Here is a 23,031-nt window from a genome sequence, read left to right as displayed (position 1 = left end):
GAACAGGAAACTACAGTTCCCAGTAGGTCGTGCGTTGGGGCTGTGGAGGCTGCTGGGAGAGTGGGTCTCCTTGGAGCTTCCCCTGTTGTGCGGGGGCTGTCATTGACCCAGCGTCACTGCAGAATCGAGGTCGCCGAGTGATGATGTGAAGTCGCCCGCCCTTCCCTGCCACGCCCGAGTGGTTACTGGCTGCGGCGGCAGCTTGGGCTGCTGTTCTCATGCTGCCGCCGCTTCAGGGGCTTATTCCTGAGGTATTGGGGGCGGAGGACGGCAGACGCCGGGCCATTCCAGTGAGTAACCTTCCCGCGCGCGACTCGAATTTGCCCTTGCCAACTTCGCCGGAAGGCGGAGGAGCCACCCCGCCCCGCGCCCCTTCAGTTCTCGGAGGTCGCGCGCGGACACCGGGTTCCGAGGCTGGGTACCGGGAGTGCTGTGTGCACGCCGGGTCCTCCCCCCGAGGTGGGAAGGAGACTGTTTCCGAAGTGTAGGTGCGAAGTGATGGTGGCTCTGGCCTCGGGATTTACCCCAGCTGCCCCTCTGAGGATTGGCAGCCTCTTATCCTCTGCCCGACAGCATCCATCTGGAGCCCTGTCTTTTAGGATGAGTGGCTTTAGTGTTTGGACATTAGACCTTAAGCCTCGGTGGCCATCTGTGATGCAAACGGGAGGAGAGGATATTGGAAAGAGCACTTTCTGAGTTGTGTTGGGCTTTTCTTTGCAATTGATTTGAAGCCAGACGCCACATTAAAAAGAAATGGTTGGCTATAACTTTAAGCGTGAATAATGGATATTGTCATTGTCCTTTTTAGTACCAGCATAAAAATAATCTAAACAGTTAAAAAAATTGTCATGGCAGTAGTTACATGCTCATACAGCTTTTACTTACATCTACTGTTTCTTTCCTGGCAAAATAGTAACTTTTCATTGGAAATTCATCAAGCTGAAATGGACCATAAGAACAAAGTGAAACAGACTCTTCCAGTTCTAGAGCTCTCTAAGTAAATTTTTTCATGACCTTCAAATCTTTGCTGTTGCCTTGTAAGTCTGAGCTACAGTTATCTCTAAATTGCATGGTAATGGTGGTGAAGGGCACTTAACAAATGGTGAAGGGCATTTGGTGGTGAGGAAGGGCAGAGATGAAGACACTATCATAGCAACAGTTATTCCAGTTTTCTATTTTTAAAATTAAGTAATGTCCAACAAGTCTCAGACATTTAGCAGGCACATAGTATGTGAAAGAATGTTTTATAAATCTTACAAATTTTGTTCATATGATGGAAGAGGTAGGAAAGAGTCAGTATTTGAGTACTTGTAATCTGCCAGGCACGCCAGTTATGAGCTCTATATACATAGCTAACTTAATCACTTAACAAACCAGTTGCAGTAATCAGGCTTAAATACTTTGCTTATGTAACAACTAGAGATTTAAATCTAGATCTGCTTTGTTTCAAAGTTATAGATCAGGTAACTTACCTACTTCAGAAATTACAGATCTTAAAGACTGGGTAAAAAGGAGTTTGGGGTATTATTTCCTAATACTGGTTTCAACACATCTGGCCCTTGCTTTAGTACTTTTGAACAAATTTTTCCCTTTGCCTACAATTTCCATCCCTCCCATTAAGACCCTAAAAACTCATTCCAAATATACTTCAGTCTATTTTTGTAAGAAATTATAGGATTGGACTTTTATCACAAAGGTCCTTTCCAGTTCATAGGTTTTTATGGTTCTACAGTTCAAATTATAAGCCAAGAAGTGTTATTCTCCACTGTGAATGATTAACGTATATAGTCACAAATAGTAGAAAAATTTTTTTTTCAATGCTCCAAATATGTTAAATACTAATATAAGGAATGAGGCAGATGATAATGTGTTATTTCATGTTCATTTTGATTTTTTGTTTGTTTGTTTTTTTAAACATCATCAGCACTGACTTTTGACCCTCTTTAGTTTGTCCTATTTGGTTGAAAAGAAACCTGAGGCATTAAGGTAATCGTCACATTTAAATGAGTTAGTCATGAAAGGAGCTAAATTATTCATGGTTTTCTGTCATTTCTGTTCAGACCTGAAGTGTTCTTATAATAATAATAGGAAACATTTGTAGACTTACTATGTGATATGTACTAAAAGTTTTACCTACATTAACTTATCCTCATGTTAACACCATGAAATGTTTTTTTTTTTTTTTTTTATAGACAGGCAACTAAAGCAAAGGGAATAGTAAACATACCCAAGGTGATTTACTGAGTGGTAAAACCGGGTGTCAAACCAGACAAGATCAAATCTTTAATATTCGAGTATCTGTTACCAACCCAATAATGGTATTTTTATTGTGATTAAATCATATATTTGTGCAGCTACCTTTTTAGAATGCAAATTCAGCATTAAATGATTTTGTTACAAAGTAAATGAACAGAGCCAGGATTTGAACCCATGCTTCCCTTACTTCAAGGTCCATGTTCTTTTCCTCTACTTCCTGTTAATCAAATCTTTATTAAATTCTTTCTGTGGTTCACTGTCCTAGATGCTAGGACATAGTCTTTGTTGTTAAGGTATACAATCTGAAGAGGGAGACACAATTAGGATAGTGTGTTGAGAAGTGTACAGAGGTCCTACAGGAACACAAAGAAAGAGCACTGAAATCAGCCTGGAGTGAGAAGGCTTGGGCCAATCCTGAGAAAACAAATTAAAATTAGCCTTGGCAAAGAAAGGGGGTAAGTTTTATTTGAGCTAAACTGTCATTCCAAAATTTTCATGTTGAAGCCCTAAGCCTCATAACCTCAAAATATAACACTTTTGGGATAGGGCTTTTGAAGTGATTGAATTAAACTGAGGCTTTTAGGGTGGGCTCTAATTCAATCTGACAGGCGTCCTTATAAGAGGTAGAAATTTGGACACAAAAATTTACCAGAGATGCGCCTGCACAGAGGAAAAGACCCTGTGAGGATATGTCAAGAAGACCAAGGAAACAGGCCTCAGGCCAACACACTAACCTTGGACTCTACCCTCCAGAATTGTAAGAAAATAAAGTTCTGTTGTTTAAGCCTCTCAGTCTGTGGTATTTTGTTTTGACATCCCCAGCAAACAAACAAACAGCTATATTCTAGTCAAAAGGAATGACATATAAAAAGCCTTTTAGGTGTGGCCAGGTGATTTAGGTTTCATGGTGAGAAGTTTTGAGAGATGAAGCTGAAGACTAGGCTGGCCAGGTTAGGAAGATTTTGTTTGAGAACCTGAGGGGTTTAAACTTTATACTAAAGGAGATGGAATGGTGGAGGGATTTTTAGCAATGGAAAAACAAATTTGCATTTTAGAAACATTATTCTGAGCCTTGGGGGTGGGATAATATAAAAGGGATAAGATTGGAGGCAGGGAGACCAAATTAGTGGCTATTGCCATAAGAAGCTGAACTAAAGATTTTCTTAGACTATTGAGACGTCAAACTAAAACACAACCATTGTTGATATAAGGAAGACTATAGCAGGAGTAGCTAACCTTAGGGCATACAGAAAGAATTTATATATAGCTCATTGTACTTAGACACTGGCTTTGTTTTGACCTTTTGCTTTCCTTATATGGGTCATAAAGCTTTATACAACTATAGTTGTATTTTTCCACTATGAACAATGATTTTATGTATTTAATAGACATTTATGATGCTTACACCATTTAAGCCCAATCCTCTGAGAGACTTATAAACTACCTACTGTTATCTCCATTTTATACATAAATATATAGTAACATAGAGAGGCTATGTAACTTGCTTAAATTCACGTTAGCTAATATACAGCAAAGACTCAACTCAAGCAGTCTATCTTCTGAGTCTTAGCCTTTCATACTTGAGAATCAGGGAGGAATACAAATATAAATTGAGTATGTTTGGTCTCTGGGATAGACAGTTTGTAAGTGAAAATGATAAAGAGATGATTTAAAAGTATTTTATAGAAAAGTAGAGTGATGGAAGAATTGCTTATTTTGAATTGGGCTTCTGGAAAGACTTGGTAGAAAAAGTGGCATTTGAGCTGCTGTGTGAAGAATGGTTAGAATTTGGATCTGCAGAATTGGGAGAGAACATCAGAGATAGACAAAATTGCATGAACAAAATTACAGGATTGGGAACTTGCTGGTGTGTCTAGGGACCTAGTAAATGCAGTCCTTTGTTTTGGCTGGAATATATTGTGTGGTTGGGGAAGGAAGTTGGAGAAGCCAGTTTGTGGGGTGGGGAACAAAACTCTGGAGAAGAGAACTTTCAAGTGTGAGATGCAAGGAAATTGAAGTTTCAAGCCTGAATAACTGAAGTGTATGCCAGATGTGGTTATCTCTGAAGACAGAAAAATTATCAAATCCCAAATCATTAGTTGATAAGTTCTATTTTCACTATTTCACAAGTCCCTCTCTCTTACTGTTGCCATTCACCTGTTTTATGACTTTATGAAAGTAATCCATATATAATGTGATAAAATGTCCTAATTATTTTTCTGTCTCCATTCTGTCTATTCCTGAAATTTATCACCATTCTGCCTCTGGATTTATTTTCCTCAATGTCACTTTCCATTTAGAAATTTGTTTCCTACAGTATTAAGTTCAGACTTCTTATGTTGAGCTACTCAGATTTAAATCTCCAAATACCTTACCCACAATCCTTACCACTCAGATTGGTCTTTATACTGCTACCTTGCTTTTGGATCTCTTTTTGGAGGCTTGTGTGTGTGCTTTTTAAAAATTACATTATTCTAACAGATATACTCCATTTTCATCGAAGTCTTTTAATCCTTAAGAAACCCATGAAAATTTTACATTCTATGTGAAGCCAGAAAAGAGTTCTCCCTACAACACTATCTATAGAACTGTTAGGTTGTAATGCCCATTAAATATTTGTTAACTAGTGGTGTTATCTTATTTTCTTAGGTTTCTTAGATATTATGTCTAATCTAGATCATAGAGATCATTAGTGCTTTCCCCATAAATACTAGATTTCTTAAATCTTTAACCTTTTGCACAGAGGCTGTATATCTCTTTTTAGTACTTTTCAGTTTAATTCACATGGCATTTATTGAAAGCTGTTCAATAAATAGCTGACTGACTAGTTTTTGATTGAGATCATTTTATTGGTATTTATTTTAGAACTGTCTGCTTCGTATGTAATGTTCTGACTTTATTCCTAGCTTTACGACTGACTAATATAACCTTGAGGACATTCTGTTTAACCCTGCATTTATGTTAGAAAATGAGCATACAGAAATTGCCAGAGGTATAGAGGTAGAACTAATTCACTTTATAATGATTGTTGAGATTTTTGAAGTGTAATCTATATTTATTTGTCAGTGTTTGCCAAACTTTGAGTTCTTACTCTTTAGAAAACTTTTTGAAATCATAGAAGGTAAAGGAGTAGTTAAAATAGGGCCTAAATTAAGAATGTTATACTATTTTTTGTAACAGTGGAGTTGATGAATTATACTTGGTGAAAGTATTCATTCACCCACCAATTTAGTTAGTAATTCAATTTCAGCAAGTATTTATTGAGTTACTTGATCTCCTGCCATTGTATTTGTGTTCTGATCAGTAAGGAGAAGGAAAGGGAGGAGATGGAATCTTCTCTTTTCTTGCAAGAGGACTTCCAGGAAATAAATTATAGTATTATGAAAGATGCAAATGAGATGCTTTGTTATAGAACAAAGGTGGGCAGGGAAGGCCACTTCAGATCAGGTGAACTGGTAACTTCTCTCCAAGCATGACTTTTAAGCTGAGACCTGAAGGATGAAAAGTAGTTATCATATAAAGAACAAGAAAGAAGAGTATTCTAAGTATGATAAATGACAGTTACAGAGGCCCATAGATAAAAGAGAACAGGAGAAGGAGGTGAAAAGAAGTGACAAAAGGCATTTATCTCAGTGGCTTAGTATGACCAGGAGGAGAGTGACGCAAGAAGGTGAGGGAGGAGGAATGGGCAGGGACCAGGCTGGGCCAGACCTTATAAGACTGTGACTAGAGGTGTGACACTTATTGTAGGTATTATCCAACTTTTTTTTAAGAAGGAGTTTAGTTTTTAAAACATGATTCTTGCTGCCTTATAGAGAAGGAAGAGGAGCAAGAAATTTAAGCATGAAGTCCTGTTACAAGGTTGGTTTGTAAACTGAGGGATGATAGTGGCTTGAACTCTGATGGTGGTAGAGAAGACAGAAGAGTGGGTAGATTTGAGGTGTATATTGGTAGTTGACTGTACAGGATTTATTAACAGATTGGCTGTGGCAGGGTGAGGGAGGAAGGAATCTAGCATTCAGTGTATTCTAAATAACCTGTGGGAAATTTGAGGGGAACTCAGGAAGCAATCTGAAGAGCCAATTTGAGAGTTATTAACTGAAGTGGCAGTGTAATCTGTGGTGGTAGTTGGCTGGCACAACGGTAAATGAAAAAAAAAAAAATTAAAACCAAGTCCAACGGCAACAAGAACAAAAAATATAGTCACTATCGGAACTGTGGAAAGTATAAAATTTAAGGATCAAGAGGAGAGGGTTGGATGACCCAGTGAGAGATCTGAGAACAAGCCTGGGAAGATGTAGGTTCCAGGGGAGCCAAGGAAGGAAACTTGAAGGAGAGAGTCATCAATCAACACTGAACCAGAAATGAGTTAACCATTGGCAAAGTAGGGTTAGATTGGTTGGCAGGGACTCTTGGCAGAGGAAGAGAGAATGATTTCAGAAGTATCAGGTTATGGTGGAAATGATGTGTATGAAGAGAGATGGGGTAGAAAAAATAAAACACTCTTTGGAGAAGCCGTGCAAGCATCTCCTGAGAGGAAGTTGCTAGAGGGGAACCTACAGTCTTGGGAAAGGGAGACTTTTGTAACTTTATCTGGTTTTAGTAAAGGGGAAGATTTTGAGCATGTTAATAAGCCAAGAAAGATGGTGAAGCTAGTGGAGGACAAGGATAGCCAGTGGAGCAAGGTTTAGATAAGGCAGGAGTTATGTAAATGACGTGGAACTCATGTTTAGGGGTTTTTTAAACTGGATATGAATATATACATGGTCAAAAATTGCAAAAACATGATGAAAAGTCAGTTTCTCTCCTCTTTTTGTCTTCTAAGCACTTACTTCTTTTATGACTATTACTAATTCACATCCCCATCAACAAGTGTGCAAGAGCATGATTGAAATTATGCTTACACTTAATGCTCAGTATTTAGAGAGAATGTTAGCTGTAGATTTTGTGAATTTACTGGAGGAATGAGAGAAATGGAGAATAGAGAGGGGGTCAGAGAAGAATAAGAGAGATGTGGTATGGAATTGTGTCAGAAGAAAAAGGGCATTTAAGAGAATCATGGAGTACATGCCTGTGGTGGGAGGCCTGTGGTTGGTGACTGTTTTCAGGAGCTTCATTCCATGTGGTTTTGTGACCCTTCAGGAGAATTAACTGCTCCTTTATATTTAAAATGCAAGTGAACGTAGAAAACGAACTGCTTAAAAATTTATCTCTTATATCAAGTAAATAATGTTTGGAATCCAAGTGGCAGAGCTCTGCTCTCTGCTCTTACTACTTTCTGTCAAGGCATGTCATGTATGGTGCTGGAGTTCCTCAGGCCAGTGTTATAAATCAAAACAAAGGGAAGTTTGTTGGTTAAGAAAGAGCACTCTGTCTGGAGGAAGGGAGGAGGAGGAGCCTAGAAACCAATACAAATGTCTCTGAGATGGGCTACTGTTCCTAAAGCATATAATTTAACAACTTAAAAAAAAAATCTTTTCAACCCTTCTCATTTTTCTCAGCTAGTATTAGGCCAAACCTCTGAATTTGCTTTTATTTTCTTTTTAGTCATGAAATTCAAAGACTACAAATGAGGCTTATTTTAGCAGTTGTGAATTTTTAAAAGAAGATATTGAATCATTTCTCATTTGATGCAGGGCTTATTTTAAATGTGTTTATAATCAGCTGCAGATGCTTAGTAGATAGCATAAAAAACTAATCAAAGCCAAAGAAAGTTTCAATTCTTTTAGCTATTTTAGAAAAGTGGTACTGTGTCGTTACTATAAAAATGATAGATCACTCTAACACAACTCTTTTATATAGAGTTTTTCATAAAACAAATAACAGTGTTTTCTTCAAAGTGTTCAATCTTAGCTGGATTTTGTTTTTCGAGCCAACTCATTTAGTTGATGTTGGACTGAAAATCTATTTAAACATCTAAATGTTATTAAATGTTAACTAAATGTTGACATTTTAATCTGTAAGCTTAATGCATTACGTGTATTACAATCTTTCACGTGTCAGTTGCTGTAAGATTTCAGACACATAAAAGATATCTTCCTTCAAGGAGCTCAGAGTGTAATGAGGGAGAAATGACAAGGGAGCACATTGTCCTCTGGGATAATCCAAGAAACGGCTTCATTAAACACTGATAAAGAACAAAATCACAGTGAGAAATTTAAAGATTTCCCAAACCTTTTTTTCCATGTTTGTAATGCACTCTGTATTTCCTTGTATCAACAGTAAAATTCTCACAAAAGAAGAGGAGGACCTGTGCTTTTCTTGGGAGGCAGTAAAGAAAGAACAGTGTGTATTCAGAGCCAGCCTAGGAAAAAGAACACAGGTGAGAAAAACAGTTGACAATAGTGCGAAAGGAAGAAAAGAATGCCAGCTAAATCCCTGGTGCTGAAGGGGTGAAAGACAGAGGTTCTTGGGAAACCAGCCAGGGGTAGAAAAACAGGTCCTCTGGTTCAGTCTCAAGCAGACACCTTATGCGTTCTGTGATAACCTGGTTATCTGGTTTCTTAGCCCAACATCAGGTTAGAAAGGGGAGAAGCACACTGGCAACACTGAAGTGTAATGGCTGATAGCCTCCTCACAGGAAAAGGAAACAAAATTAGAAGTGGACGTACAATCTAAAAAGAAAGAAATATTAATTTGGGGTCATTTAATATATAGAAAAAGAACTCTAAAAGCTTATAATCCTGGAGGATATCAGCATACCTTATTATATATGCATATATTGCATTTTATATTGCTGTAAATGCTATTCATGATAATGACTATGAGTCATCTGGTTATTTTCAGTCTTTTTTATACAAAGACATATCTTTTTCCTGCTATAGCAGTTTATTGGACTTTTCCTCGTTATCACGTCGTAACAGTAGATGGAAAACATTTTACCATCAATGTTTTTAAAATAAGAAGACTACCACCATTTGACTCAGCTATCCCACTCTTGATCTATACCCAAAGGACTTAAAATCAGCGTACTATACTGATGTAGCCATACCAATGTTTAAAGCAGCTGAATTCACAATAGCTAAACTGTGGAACCAACCTAGATATCCATCAATAGATGAATTGATAAAGAAACTGTGGTATATGTACACAATGGAATATTATTCAGCATTAAAAGAGAATAAAATAATGGCGTTTGCAGATAAATGGATGCAGTTGGAGAATATTATGCTAAGTGAAATAGCTAATCCCCAAAAACTAAAGGCCTAATGTTTTCTCTGATTAGTGGATGCTGATCTGTGATGGAGGAGGGGGGATGGGAAGAATGGAGGAACTTTGAATTGGGAAAAGGGAAGGGTTGAGATGGGTTATAGGGGTAGGAAAGATGGCAGAATGAGATGGACATTATTACCCTAGGTACACGTATGATTGCACGAATGGTGCGTCTCAAAACTGTGTACAACCAGAAAATTGAAATGTTGCGTTCCATTTGTGTATGATGAATTGAAATCCATTCTGCTGTCATGCACAAGTAAGTAGAACAAATTTTTAAAAAGATAAATGCAGGTGATTGCAGGCAGCTTGCTAGCCAGGCTCCCCAGCAGCCCTTCAGCAGAAATAAAGGTTGGTTCTGCCCACCCACTTTAAGCACATGTTTGATTTCTTGTGGCACCTCATTATTTCTAACATGATGAATTCTCAGGTGAACTTTTCTCATTACTAAACATCTATTTGAATTTGAAAATATTTATGTTTTATTAAGGCATGTAATAAACTATTCTTTGAAACCTGTTGAATAGAATAAAATTTAAAGCCATATTGTAAAAGATGGCATACTGATTGCAAAATAAACAAAAATAACATCATTTAAAGAAAAATAAGATATGGAAAACCAAAAATATATGTATATATTGAAGGTTTGTGGTGTTTATCACAATGCTGTTAATTCCATCTCCAGGGTATGTTTGCAACTATAGTGTAAATGATGGGCTTTATTGATATACCCCTGCACATACATATACAACTATTACTCAAGCCCATAAGAGACCTAGTCGATTTTTGTAGATTGGGCTAAGAAAGCCGTCAATTTTCAAATGCTCTTAATTCTCATGTTTCTCATGTAGTTTAATTTTTGTCCTATTGTAGACTGCAAGGATACAACTAAACTATAGCCTATTCATTCATTTAACCTATTTTTAAACTATTTTTTAGTTGTAGATGGACATAATATCTTTATTTTTTTACTTATTCATTTTCATGTGGTGCTGAGATTGAACCCAGTACCTCATTTGTGCAAGGCAAGCGCTCTACCACTGAGCTACAACCCTAACCCCTAACATATTTATTGAATGCCTGTCATTTACAAGATAGTACTATGTAAGTAGACTTAATTTACTGGAATAAGGATTTATTTTTATCTGTATTCTGCTTATTAATGTTAACAGCTCAAAACAAGTAACAGAATTATTTCTTATTTACAATAATGATCTGTATTTTTGTTGTAGTTGTAGAATAACCATTTAAAGGCAGAATTGAATTTAGATTTGGGACTGTCTTTTTAAAGAGGCAAATGATGTATTTAAAAACACAGATCACTTCTGCTTCGAAGTAAATTTACTCAACTTTGGGACTAGATAACTCATTTTTAAGAGCAAATGTAAACTACTTGACAGAGTTTATTTCCTCCCTTTTTATTTCTTCTTTCTTCAGTAATCAGTGTGTGTTTTAAAAAATTGGAATGGAGAAATAGGATTGTATTGGAATTATCTGAGGCTTTTTTCAAACTACATATACACTTCTTGTCCTCCACACTTCTAGTCTTGTACACCTTAGAGGTTAGAGGTACCCAGCTTTAGAGAAACAGTTGGATATCATTCCTAGTTTTTAAGCAAGGTAATTAAAGAGAAATATGGGCAAAAAGCATTTAATGTGATACTAGGCACACAGTAAATGCTCTGTCAGTGTTAGCTATTATTATTAGAAAAGACTAAAATTGCAACAGAAATGCAAATATATTTAACATTTTCATTTGAAACTCAGAAAGCTCTTATGCTCATATTATAAATTGTTTACTATTACAAGCTGATTTTAGAAAACTTCTGCAGTATAATTTCATTTGGTATATTCTTCAATAAAGTCATGCATTATCTAAAAGCCGTTAGTGTCAAAGAGCTAGTTCCTGCTCAGGAAAACTCTCATGGTGCAGTGTTACCTCCTCCTCAGTTGTGCAGGTCTAGTAACTGAAGTTTTCTCAGTGTACTCAAAGTTGAAGAGGCCTGGAGGTATGTCACAATAAACAAACTCACTAACAAATGGTAATTAAGCCAGAATATCTGATCTTAATATATAATGTAATTGTTGAATGAATTGTGTATTTTGTCTCCCATAGAGTTAGTACATTTTTCCCTTATAGGAAAATCTGCACCAGAAACCCAAGTTGCCAGAAATTTAGAGGCAAAAGACACTGGAATTATAGGAACAGCATACTGAAAGAATGGGGAGGGCAAGTAGGGTAGCAATTTGTATTCCAAGAGCTATGCTAGCTTAGAGTAAGAAAGCCAGACCAGGTCAGAAGCTCTTGTAGTACCCAAGGATAGAGAAAGGTTTAAAGTAAGACCAGCACAGTAGCCTTGGAAAATAAATCCACAGGAACTAGTGACCACATGCAAAGCAGGGGTTGAGGAGAGAAAGGATGACTTATTATTAACTTATCAGTGAAGCAGGAAAAAACAGATTTCATGCGAGAAGGAATTCAGTTTAGAATGTAGGGAATTTATGGTACCAATTATAAATTGATATTGAGATTTCCAATTTAAAGTCATGAAATGCCAGTTGGAACTAAAGAGAAAACTTGAGGAGTGACTCACACAGTTGGAAATTAAGACCTTTGAAGTAGAAGGATTCCTGAGGAGAAAAAAAGAGAGAGTCCATGAGAAAATGCTGAAGAACTGGTGAATACTAGCCATTAAAGGCAGGTCAAAGAAGAGAATTCCTGAATTTCCTCAGCTACCTACTAACTGTATCTTCAAGCTCAGAATCTCATGGTCTCCTGAGGTGCAGATAGCCAACAGCTATCCAAAACATTATCTGTTCTTATTTGTTTCCAAAATTTCATTGGCAAATCAGAATCATCCAACACATGTCAATTCTCATTCAAAAGTAACCTTATCTTGAAATCCTGGAGATGACTGTGACAACTGGTTTTGAAAAACAAGTATTATGTCTAATCGTAATATAATTAGAAAGTCTCTTGCCTAGGAGAATTACATTATTAAAATAGTTACATGACAGACAAGCAGATAATTCTAGAATAGTTCTTAAATTACATGTGTTTATAAATATGTTTGTAATAACTATTCTTCCATCCTGAACGTCACTCACCTCCATTTTTAAGTTACACCCTGTTCCTGGTCATATAAGATTGCATGTCCTAGTGTCAGTGATAATGTTTACTTGTAGAGCAATATTGCCTACAGTTTTGCTTTTGGCATCTATCACATGGGACCTTCTGCTTTTAAAGGCTTTAAGTACAATAATTTTTAAATAACTGAAGAATTTAAGATCATTTTAAGCAACCCAAAGCAATTTACATTTTATTGTTGGGATATGATCAAATTATATGCATGTATGAAAATATTACAAACCCATTATTTTATATAATTAGTATATGCTAATAGATATAATAAAAACCATGATTTTTTCCTGGTGTTCTTTTAAAAACGTGTATGTTTCTTACTGTTACGTGAAAGCTCCATTTCAAGGGGCCTTCTTAGATGTTTTATTTGGCACTAAGTCCTGAAGAACAGATTATAAAGTAATACTCTTAAGTCTGACAGCATAATTATATCTATTGTTCAGTCCATTTCTTAATCTTCCATAAAGTGTTTCTAGATTTTCCAGTTGATAGTGTCTTTTGATTTAATCTACTAACTAAATTTTGCTAGTCAACAGTGAGAGAAAATACTTTCTGACTTGCTGGAGAAGGATTTACTTGGTTCCAGAAGTATAGAACATATTCTAATAACCCCAGAATCAATTGTATAAAATGCTTCTGCTTGAGGTGTTTTTTCCATTTTGCAGGGTGGTGGGGAGGAGAACAGGAAACCCACAAACTCTGCAGTGCCCTTTACTCTGCTTTACTCATTTTTTGAAGATCTCTATTTGTCTTTTCCTTTCTTCAACCATTACTTTAATCAAAGGATCTTATTTTCTATGTTTCAGAAAAAGATGAAGCCAAGGGTACGCACTTGTAGACCCAGCTACTCTGGAGTCTGAGACAGAATATTCACTTGAGCCCAGGAATTCAAGGGCAACCTGGGCAACATAGTGAGACCCTGCCTCAATAATAACAAGAAAAGATTTAAAAATAAAATAACATAATTTTATTAATATCCTGGATCTTAATTCTTGGTAGCAGCTGCCCTTATAAGCTAATAATATATCTGTAACCTAATGTCAGCAAGTGTCCAGATCCTTCAAGAGGTAAATAGTTGGCTCAAACTTTCAGTTTCATGTTAGGGGGAAGCCAAAACACTCCCTAGGATTTCCTTGTGTTTTTCAAGCTGCTGCCATCTCCATTGGACCTCTCTTCCTTCCCTCTTCCTTTAAAAAAAAAGATAAATATTATTCCCCTCATCTCATGCAGATCAGCTTAGCTGCTGTGAAGCTATCAGAAGTGGTTTTGGCAGAGGATCGTTATTAAAATAGAATGCCTACTTAGTCAGAGGTTAATTCAGGTAAAGGTTAGGAGTTCAGCACCTTAAAGGCTGAGTGTAGTGAATGAAAGTGCTCTGTGGAAACTTAACGAAAACTACAGATGGCACCATGGGTTCCAGGCCTTTTATCTGCAGGCAGAGCTCTGATGCAGAGGTTACCACCCTTCTGTTGGTAAAGATTGTAGCAGGGAGGGGTTTTGCCTCCACAAATGTTTATTCTAAACAGAAAAAAATGCTCAAAATATATAAGATAGGAAGAAATGCTGAGCCCAGAAGCCTAAACCTCTTTCATGGTTTTGGATGTTTAAACTGATGGATTTAACAGCTTTTTGGAATCCAGTGTTTGTAAGTAGAGCTACCTCTGGGCGTTTCATATTCTGAAAACTCTAGTGATCAATAAATTGAATGACAATTAAAAAAAAAGAGGAAGAGATTGCTAGAAGAATAGCTGTGCTGTTCTGTACAATTGCTGGTAGAATAGCTATGCTGGAATGTAGCCAGTGTAGTTCTCTATGGACTCACTGCAGCTGGACATGGTGTATGGTCTCTGCCTTCAGGAGGTCTGCTGATCCCTAGCTAGGCTGGATTTTGGTGGTGACACCCTTTCACACACATATTGCCATTTTTCCCCCTCTAACTTTTAGCACAGAAGCCCTGCTGGAATCTTCATGTGGCTCATTATTTGATTTTTAAATTACTGTAGCTTTGGAGTACATTTTGTCTGGTGTAACCAGGTATAGTACCATTAATGATTCTTCGTCAACAATCTATTATGTAATATAGGGTCATGATGAATTTATTTTATTTTTAAAATTACATAGCTTATGTCTGGGTTAGTTTGCTACTGCCTGGGGAGCTGCTGCAGAGTTGGTGATCGGCACTGTTTCCACTCCTACATGTAGATCAGCAGCCAAATTAATACCCAAAAATCATTTATAAAATAAAATTTGGAAATATATTTCCAGTATCAGTGTTTCATTAAGTCATTGCATTTACTGTATTTCCAGACTTTACATTCCCTCAAGTTTGTTCTCCTTGAGTTATTTTATCCCTTTCCCTTTTTTTTTTTTTTTTACCAGAATATCCTGTTTTAAGGAAGTAGCAAGATTTTTTTTTTTTTTTTTAAGGTACAGGGCCTATATTTAGGCATTCACTGTTGATCAGTTAGTTCCAGGGCTGAGCTAAACTAAGTAATTTGCCATGTTTTTTCTACCAGCAATATTTATATTACTAACCTGTTTTGGGTTTGTCTTTTTAAGTCTCATTCTTTTATTTTTTTTAATATTTTTAAAATTGTCAATGGACCTTCATTTTATTAATTTATTTATATGTGGTGATAATTGAACCCAGTGCCTCACACCTGCTAGGCAAATGCTCTACCACTGAGCCACAACCCCAGCCTTGAAGTCTCATTCTTATTAAAATAAGTTTTTTGGTTAGTTTATTTTCTTTTTTTCTCCTATATGTGCATGAATTACAGAGGCCTGCTTTTTTGTTAAGTAATGCATACTTGACTTTTTTTTTTTTTTAAAGAACAGTTGTTTCTAAAACGATTGAATTAAGATCTAGCAAAAAAAGTAGGTGGCTCTCAAAGAAGTACTAAGAATATGTGTGTACAAACTAGGAAAGATACTGAAAATGTGTTGTTTGTGCTTGTCAAAATTTAGCTTCTACTAAGTTCAGAACTCTGACTGTGCTTTCTGTTTATTCATACATCTAAGAGACTAAAAGAAAATGATTGCCCTGAACTTAACATAATTTGCCAGAGGGCAGGAAATAAATGTGACTTATGTTGAGAGAAGATGCCATCAAGCTGTCAATAGGTTTTCCATTGCACCCAACATTGTGTAAGGTACAATAATAGTATCATAATGACAATAAGAATGCACTATGGTGGTGATAGAAATAACAAATAATACTCATATAGCATTTACTGTATTCTGTGGCATTATTCCAAGATGTATGTACATGTGAACTCATGTAATTCCCTCAATAACACCCTGAGGCTGATGCTACTATTACTTCCTCATAACTCATTTAATCCCCATTATACCTCCACAAAAGTAAGTCCTGTTATTAGGCCCATTTAATAGATGAAGAAATGAGATTAATTTGACCAAGATCATATAACGAGTAAGTGGTGGCTCTGCAATTCAGACTAAGGCACTGTAGCTGCAGAATTCATGTTCTTAACCACAGTGGTAGGCTGAAAAATGGCCCTCAAAGGTATCCAGACCTGACTCCCACAACCTGTGAATGTTACATTAAGCAAAAGGGATTTTGCAGACATGACTAAATAAAGATCTTGAGATGGATTATCCTGGATTATCCTGTTGAACCTTAAACATAATTACAAGTGTCCTTATAAGAAGGAGGCAAAGGGAGATTTTGGCAAAAAAGGTAGCAGTGGGACAATGGAAGCAGAGAAAGAGATTTGAAGATGTTGTGCTGCTGGCTTTGAAGATGGTGGAAGAGACCCTGAGCCAAGAAGTACAGCTGTAGAGGTTCAAAGAGGCAAGGGAATGGATTTTCCCTTGGGGCCTCCAGAGGGAGAGAACACTGCCCTGCCAACATCTTGGTATTTGGTCCAGTGAAACAGTTTCGTCCTTCTGACCTCCAAACTGTAAGATAAGACCTGGGTGGGTGGTTATTTAAGCCACTGAGTTTGCAGCAATTTTTTTGTAGCAGCTATAGGAGCTAATATAACCACTATGTTATGGAGAAAATTAAGACTTTCTATTATAAGAAAACCTTCCTCAGAATTGCAAAGGAATGAGCTTTGATAATAATACCCTCGGTAGTTCCAACATTATGACACTGTTACTATATTCCTGAGTTACTTTATTCCTTTATTACCTGAGTAGTCTCTTCTGTGCTCCTTTTTACTTTATTTCCAGGATCACAAAAAAGATTACTCAAGTAATCTTCAGATGCATTTGTTCCATACTTGAATATTACAGAAACTTGAGAAATATTAGGTAGAAAACATCTTTTCTTCAGGCCCAAGCTGTAGTAGGGAGAAGCTGAAAGGAATGGGCATCGCCTATGTGTCAGGTTCCAAGAAGGGAAGTTTTTTTTTGTTTGTTTATTTTTTAATTTAATCCTCATATATGACCTTTCTCTTAAGGGTAGTTAATATTCCCCTCTTAGCAATAAAGAGTGAGACTCAAAAATGGTAAATTATGTGCAAGAAAAGCAGAAAATGGGATTAAAATTCAGACTTGAATTATGCCAAGGTGCATACTTGTACTGTGTTTACTGCTGCTACTCCAAATTGATTTTACTGAGTTCAGATTTAGACCATGGCATGTTGTAAGTAGTCACCAGGAAGAGCATTCCATTTGTAGGTCTCTGACCTGCTGCATAGTGTACAGGATGGACAGGTTCCTGGATTGTCCTGGAGATCTACATTCTTCCTACATGACTCTTAAAGTGATCTTAGTTCTGTGTTCAATTTGGTTTTCTCTATTCTTGTGTGTAAGGGTTCAGACCAAACCATTAACAAAACCTCCAGAGCTAATTAAAAAGCAGTTCTCTAGAGCAAAGTCTGGAATCCATTGTCAAAACTTAGATACAGTTTTTTGTGTTCTTGTGTGATATATAAATACAAAAAAAAAAAAAAAATAGAAGTTAAAAAATAGAAATGGTAATGTAAACATAAGATTAAACTAGCTTGTATGTAACTAACTGGTGGATAGAAGATCTCAAGGTTATTATTAGATTTTCACAGTGGTTTTTTATTAAAATATGATTAAAAGAGTCCCAGTTCTTTTTAAAAATCAGTTTAAATCAGACCAGTATGAGAGTACTTAGCTTTTATCCTTTTCCTTTTTATCCTCTTCCTCTTCCCTGCTTTTCACTTCCTTCTCTTTGCTGTCTCCCTCCCCACTCTTCCCTTTTCACAAGAAATCTGTAACTTATTACTTTTTAAAAAATGCTTTCTTAGAAGTTGAAAATAATTTTTCTTTTTTAAATTGATTTTATTTTTTAATAACTGTCAGCAGAATGTATTACATTTCTTATTACACATATAGAGCACAATTTTTCATATCTCTGTTTATATATAAAGTATGTTCACACCAACTCATGTCTTCATACATGTACTTTGGATAAATAATTTTTTCTTATAACACCTGGTCAGTGCAGGACAGAGACGCTGCTGAACCATGTTACCCAAATGACTGAAGATGACAATAGTGGCCAGGCTGAGAAACCTAAGTTGTTATTCCATTTCATCTCTGTTGTTGATTTGGTATATATAATTCTTACTTATGTCATTGCTTACTTTCAGGTTTATAAAATACCTGTTTAACTTATCAAGTCTACCTCCCTTTTTAATTTATCACAGTCTACCTTTAAACGGTATTTTACTATTTGACATAAAGTATAAAAGCCTTATAGTAGGATGCCTCTGTTTTTCCCTCCTGGCCTCTATGCTAGTGTACTGCATTTTACTTCTCTATATGTTCTAGTCCCTATACTATGTTATTATTGTATTCCTTTAAACAGTTGATTTCCTTTAAAAATAATGTAAATAGCTATATTGAAAAATAATTAACATGCACCAAACTGCATGTTTTAGGTATGCAATTTGATCATATTTCACCCACAAACACACATAAAGTCATCACTACAATCAAAATAATGATCATATTCATCATCTCCCAGACTTTTTCTCCTACCCTTTAGTAATTTCTCCCCCAATCCAGGCAGCTTCTGATCTGCTTTCTGTCACTGAAGATAAGTTGAATTTTTTCTAGAATTTTTATTTAAATGGAATCATAAACGATATACTTTTTCAGTCTTGACTTTTTTCAGCATAATTCCTTTGAGATTTATGCATATTGTTATGTATATCATTAGAAAAATATTTTTAATGACAGACTTGCCAGGTAGATTACTGTTATTAAAGAACATGCTGAATTCTAGTCACGTGATTTGTTCTTTGTTTTAGGTCATGACTGTCCAAGTGATGATAATCACATGAGAGCACTCATTGCTGCAGATGCTATTTGACTCATCAGGGAAAATCTGTGCAAAAGAAAATATCCATATGCCTACTTCTATTTCTTTATTAAATGGCTTGATGGATTTCCTTTACTCTGATTCATACCAAAGCTGTCCTTTTCAACCAAAGCAAGAAAGGATCCTGCATGAGTCAGTTGCAGAATGCCATTTTTACATCACCAACAGGTGAAGAAAACCTCATGAGTAGCAATCACAGAGACTCGGAGAGCATCACTGGTAAGTCCAATTTGATAATATCAAAGTGATGTTGCTTATAGGATAATATGCAGATACCTCAGTCTACCCTATGTGACCTGCCATGATGAAACTTCAGCCGGCCGGGTTTCCTTGGACTGAATTAATCTCTCCATACCCTGGTGTCCTTTCGCATTATCAAAATCTCCCTTGTATGCTATTCTGTGTTTGTGTCTGACTTCCATATGCCCTCTGGTGCGCTGGTGAGCAAGGACTGCCTCACACCAATCTTCTTATCTCACCACAGGACAAAAACAGGGTTACCTGTGTTTGTGTACCCTACCAGCACCTGACAACAGTGCCTCACATACAAGAACCTCTTGGGACTTACAGGGTATGCAAACATAAGTACAGGACCTTAACACCTCATATGCAATGCTAAATTTAAACAAACAAACAAACAAACTCAGAACACTCAAAAAAGTTTTTTCTAAACTTTGGTTCTAAAACTCATTTCTCTGGTTTCTGTGGTCTCTTCTAGATTTATCTGAGAATATTCATGTTTGCTGAAGATGTGTTAATATATTAAATATGGGATGTAGCTACAAAACCAGATGGGAATGTTATTAACACACAGTACCACTTTTTTAAAAAATCAAAAGAATTCCAAATACTGACAGCCATCCAAACCCAAAGTTATGTTTTTTTGTTTTGTTTCTTTAGTTCAGCTGTATGGCTGTGCTAACTACTTGGGAGGCTGAAGCAGGAAGATTGAAAATTTGAGGCCAGCCTGGGCAACTTAGTAAGACCCCATCTCAAAATAAAAAATAAAAAGGGTTGGGGATATATAGCTTAGTAGTACAGAGACCCTGGGTTCAATCCCCAGTATTGTTAAAAAAAAAAAAAATAAAAATCAGCTTTATTGAACCATCTTTATTAAAATACAATAAAAACACCCATTTTAAGTGTACAGTTTGAGTTTTTACAAATGTATACACTCATATAACTACCAGTACAATCAAAGTTTTATAACGTTTTTATCTTTCTACAAAAGTTTCCTTGTAACAAATCTTTCCACTCCTTACTTCTGGCTCCAGACATCATACATCTACTTTTTGCCACAATAGATTAAATTTGCTTATTCTGGAATTACAGATAAATTAAAAATTTTGTGCTGGCTTTTTTTGTGCTACAAAATGTTTTTGAGATTTATCCACTTGTGTTAAGGTTAGCATCGTAGTTCATTTGTTTTTACTATGAAGTTGCAACATCTCTGTTATAGCAGAAAAGCAACCATAGGGGATACATAAACAAAGAGTGTGAATATGTTCCAGTGAAATTTGATTTATAAAGCCAGGCAGAGGCAGCAAGCTGGAGTTGGCACTCCAGGCTGAAGCTTTCTCACCATCATCAGTACTGATAAGGTCATTGCTTTTGTTCATCTAGTAGATGTGTACTGGCTTCACTTTGTTGTATTATTTTAGATTTTATTGATGCCTAATGATGTTTAGCATCTTTTCATATGTTTATTGTCCATTTATGGATATCATTTTGAATTGTCTATGCAAGTCATTTGCATGTTTTTTTAAAAAACCTTTTACTATTGAATTGTAAGTACTGAATTATAAGTGTTCCTTATATATTCTAGATGTAAGTTCTTTGTTAGACAAATGGATTGCAAATATTTTCTCTAACTAGCTTCCTTCCCTTTTATTAATGATGTCTTTTAAAAAGCAGAGATTTTAAATTTGATGTTTATTTTAGCAATTTTTGCTTTAACAGTTCATTTTTTGTGCCATTCTGAGAAATCTTTGCATATATAAAAAATCACTAAGATTTTGTCCTGTTTTCTCTAAAGGTTTTATAGTTTTTGATTCTATAGTTGGGTCAGTGGTCCATTTAATAGTTTTGTTTTTGTACCGGGGGTGTTCAAAACTGAGCCATATCCTAGTCCTTTTTATTTCTTATTTTGAGATAGTCTTGCTAAGTTGCTTAGGGGCTCCCTATAAGTTACTGAGGCTGGCCTCAAAATTGAGATCCTCCTTCCTCACCCTCCCAAGCTGCTAGGATTACAGGAATATGTCCAATGCCTGGCTATAGTTACTTTTAAGTATAAAATGAGGTTAGGATCTAGGTTTTTTTTTGTATGTATATTTTTTTCCAATCAAATATTTAATTGTTCCTGTGAATTTATTAAATTATCTTGGTAATTCCATTGCAGGTCACTTAGTTCATATATATGTGTGTGTCTGTTTCTGGACTCTATTGTGTTGCTTTACTCACCAAGTCTATGTTTACAGAAATACTACATTGTCTTGATACTCTAACTAGTAAATCTTGAAATCAGGTAATGTAAATCCTCTAATTTTGTTTTTTTTTCAGAAATTATTTTGACCATTCAAGATCTTTCACATTTTTACATAAATTTTATATACAGCTTTTTAATTTCTACCAAAAAGGAGTGTTGGAATTTTGAATGGAATTGCATAAATCATTTCATAGAGTATTGACATCTGGAGAATTTTGGATCTTTCAATCCATGAACTTGATATATCTTTTCATTTTTTTAAGTTTTCTTTAATTTCTCTTAACAGTATTTTGTAGTTTTTGTTGTTCAGGTCTTACATTTTATAAAATTTAATCTTACATATTTTTGTTTTTAAAGGGCATTACTTCTTTAATTTCATTACTCAACTGTTACTGGCATATAGAAATGAAATATTTTTATATTAACCTTGTATTCTGCAACTGCCTGGATTTCTTATTAGTTTTAGTAACTTTCTGGTAGATTCCTTTGTATTTTCTATAGATACCATCATGTCATCTGAAAATGGAGACAGTTTTACATATTGCTTTTCAATCTGGATGCCTTTTTATTTCTTTTTCTTGCCCCATTGACTAGGACAGGATCTCACTATATTGTTGAATAAAAGTGGTAAGAACAGATATTCTTTTTTTATTATTTTTTAATTTGTTCTAATTATTTATACATGACAGTAGAATTCATTTTGACACATTGTACACAAATGGAGCACAACTTCTCCTTCCTCTGGCTGTACATGGTGCAGAGTCATACTGGTAGTATAATCATAAGAACAGATATTCTTGCCATATTTCCATTCTTAGGAGAAAAATTAGCCTTTCACAGATGTTGTCTCAAGAATTCCCTTTATCAAATTGAGTCATCCTAAGTAAGATCAGAAATAAAAGTAATAAATAATAAAATATTTATGATAAAATTACTTAAAGTGAATAAAATTGAAATATTTTTGCTCTCCACATATTGCAAGATTGATTTACTAATGTTTTGTTAGAGACAGAGAGAGAGAGAGAGAGAGAGAGAGTGTGTGTGTGTGTGTGTGTATAAATCTTTCCATTTAAAGAACACCTTGTACAGGTAAATTACAGTTGAATTGTTGTCTTTTTTTAACCCAGTCTGACAGTCTCTGCTTCCTAATTATAACATTTAGATTATTTACTTTTAATGTAATTATTAATTTAGTTGAGTCTACTGTGCTACAATTTGTTTTCTATTTGTTCTTTCTTTTGTCCTCATTTTGAAAAATTGAGTATTCTATTAAAGATTCCATTCTAATTCCATTGTTGATTTAGTAGCTATATCTTCTCTTTGTCTAAATGGTTCCTCTAGCTTGCAATATGTATCATAATTGATCACAGCCTATCTTCAGATAACATTATAGTATTTCATAAAGTAGTATTCTTAAAATAATATTCTTTCATTTTCCCCTACCATTCTGCGTATTACTATTGTCATGCCTTTTATATCTACATATGTTATACATGTTATACTTTTATTATTTTTCTTTTAAAACTTTAATTATAAATTATGAGACCAAAGGCTTATTACCCACAGATTTACCATTTCTATCACTTTTTATTTCTTGCTTGTCTGGGAAAA

At 35.5% G+C, this 23,031-nt stretch overlaps 1 protein-coding gene across 6 annotated transcripts in view; it reads left to right on the top strand.

Moving 5' to 3' along the window:
- Positions 1-41: 41 nt before the first annotated feature.
- Trak2 (trafficking kinesin protein 2) overlaps positions 42-23,031 on the top strand; it is a 60,141-nt gene continuing 37,151 nt past the window's right edge. For 2 of the 6 annotated variants that reach the window (XM_048808305.1, XM_048808310.1), the window contains exons 1-3: positions 42-290; positions 8,479-8,578; positions 18,865-19,154. In XM_048808305.1, coding sequence (XP_048664262.1) covers positions 19,064-19,154 — 91 coding nt within the window. In that variant the 5' untranslated portion in view covers positions 42-290; positions 8,479-8,578; positions 18,865-19,063. Of the gene's footprint in view, positions 291-913; positions 1,038-8,478; positions 8,579-18,864; positions 19,155-23,031 lie in introns of all 6 variants that reach the window. The other 4 variants (XM_048808306.1, XM_048808308.1, XM_048808307.1 and 1 more) reach the window with 4 other exon arrangements.

Source organism: Marmota marmota, unplaced genomic scaffold (assembly GCF_001458135.2).
Source record: "Marmota marmota marmota unplaced genomic scaffold, marMar, whole genome shotgun sequence".
In the NCBI taxonomy this organism is placed as follows: domain Eukaryota; kingdom Metazoa; phylum Chordata; class Mammalia; order Rodentia; family Sciuridae; genus Marmota; species Marmota marmota.
Note: the sequence above shows the minus strand (reverse complement) of the source record. Positions and strands in the feature narration are given on the sequence as shown.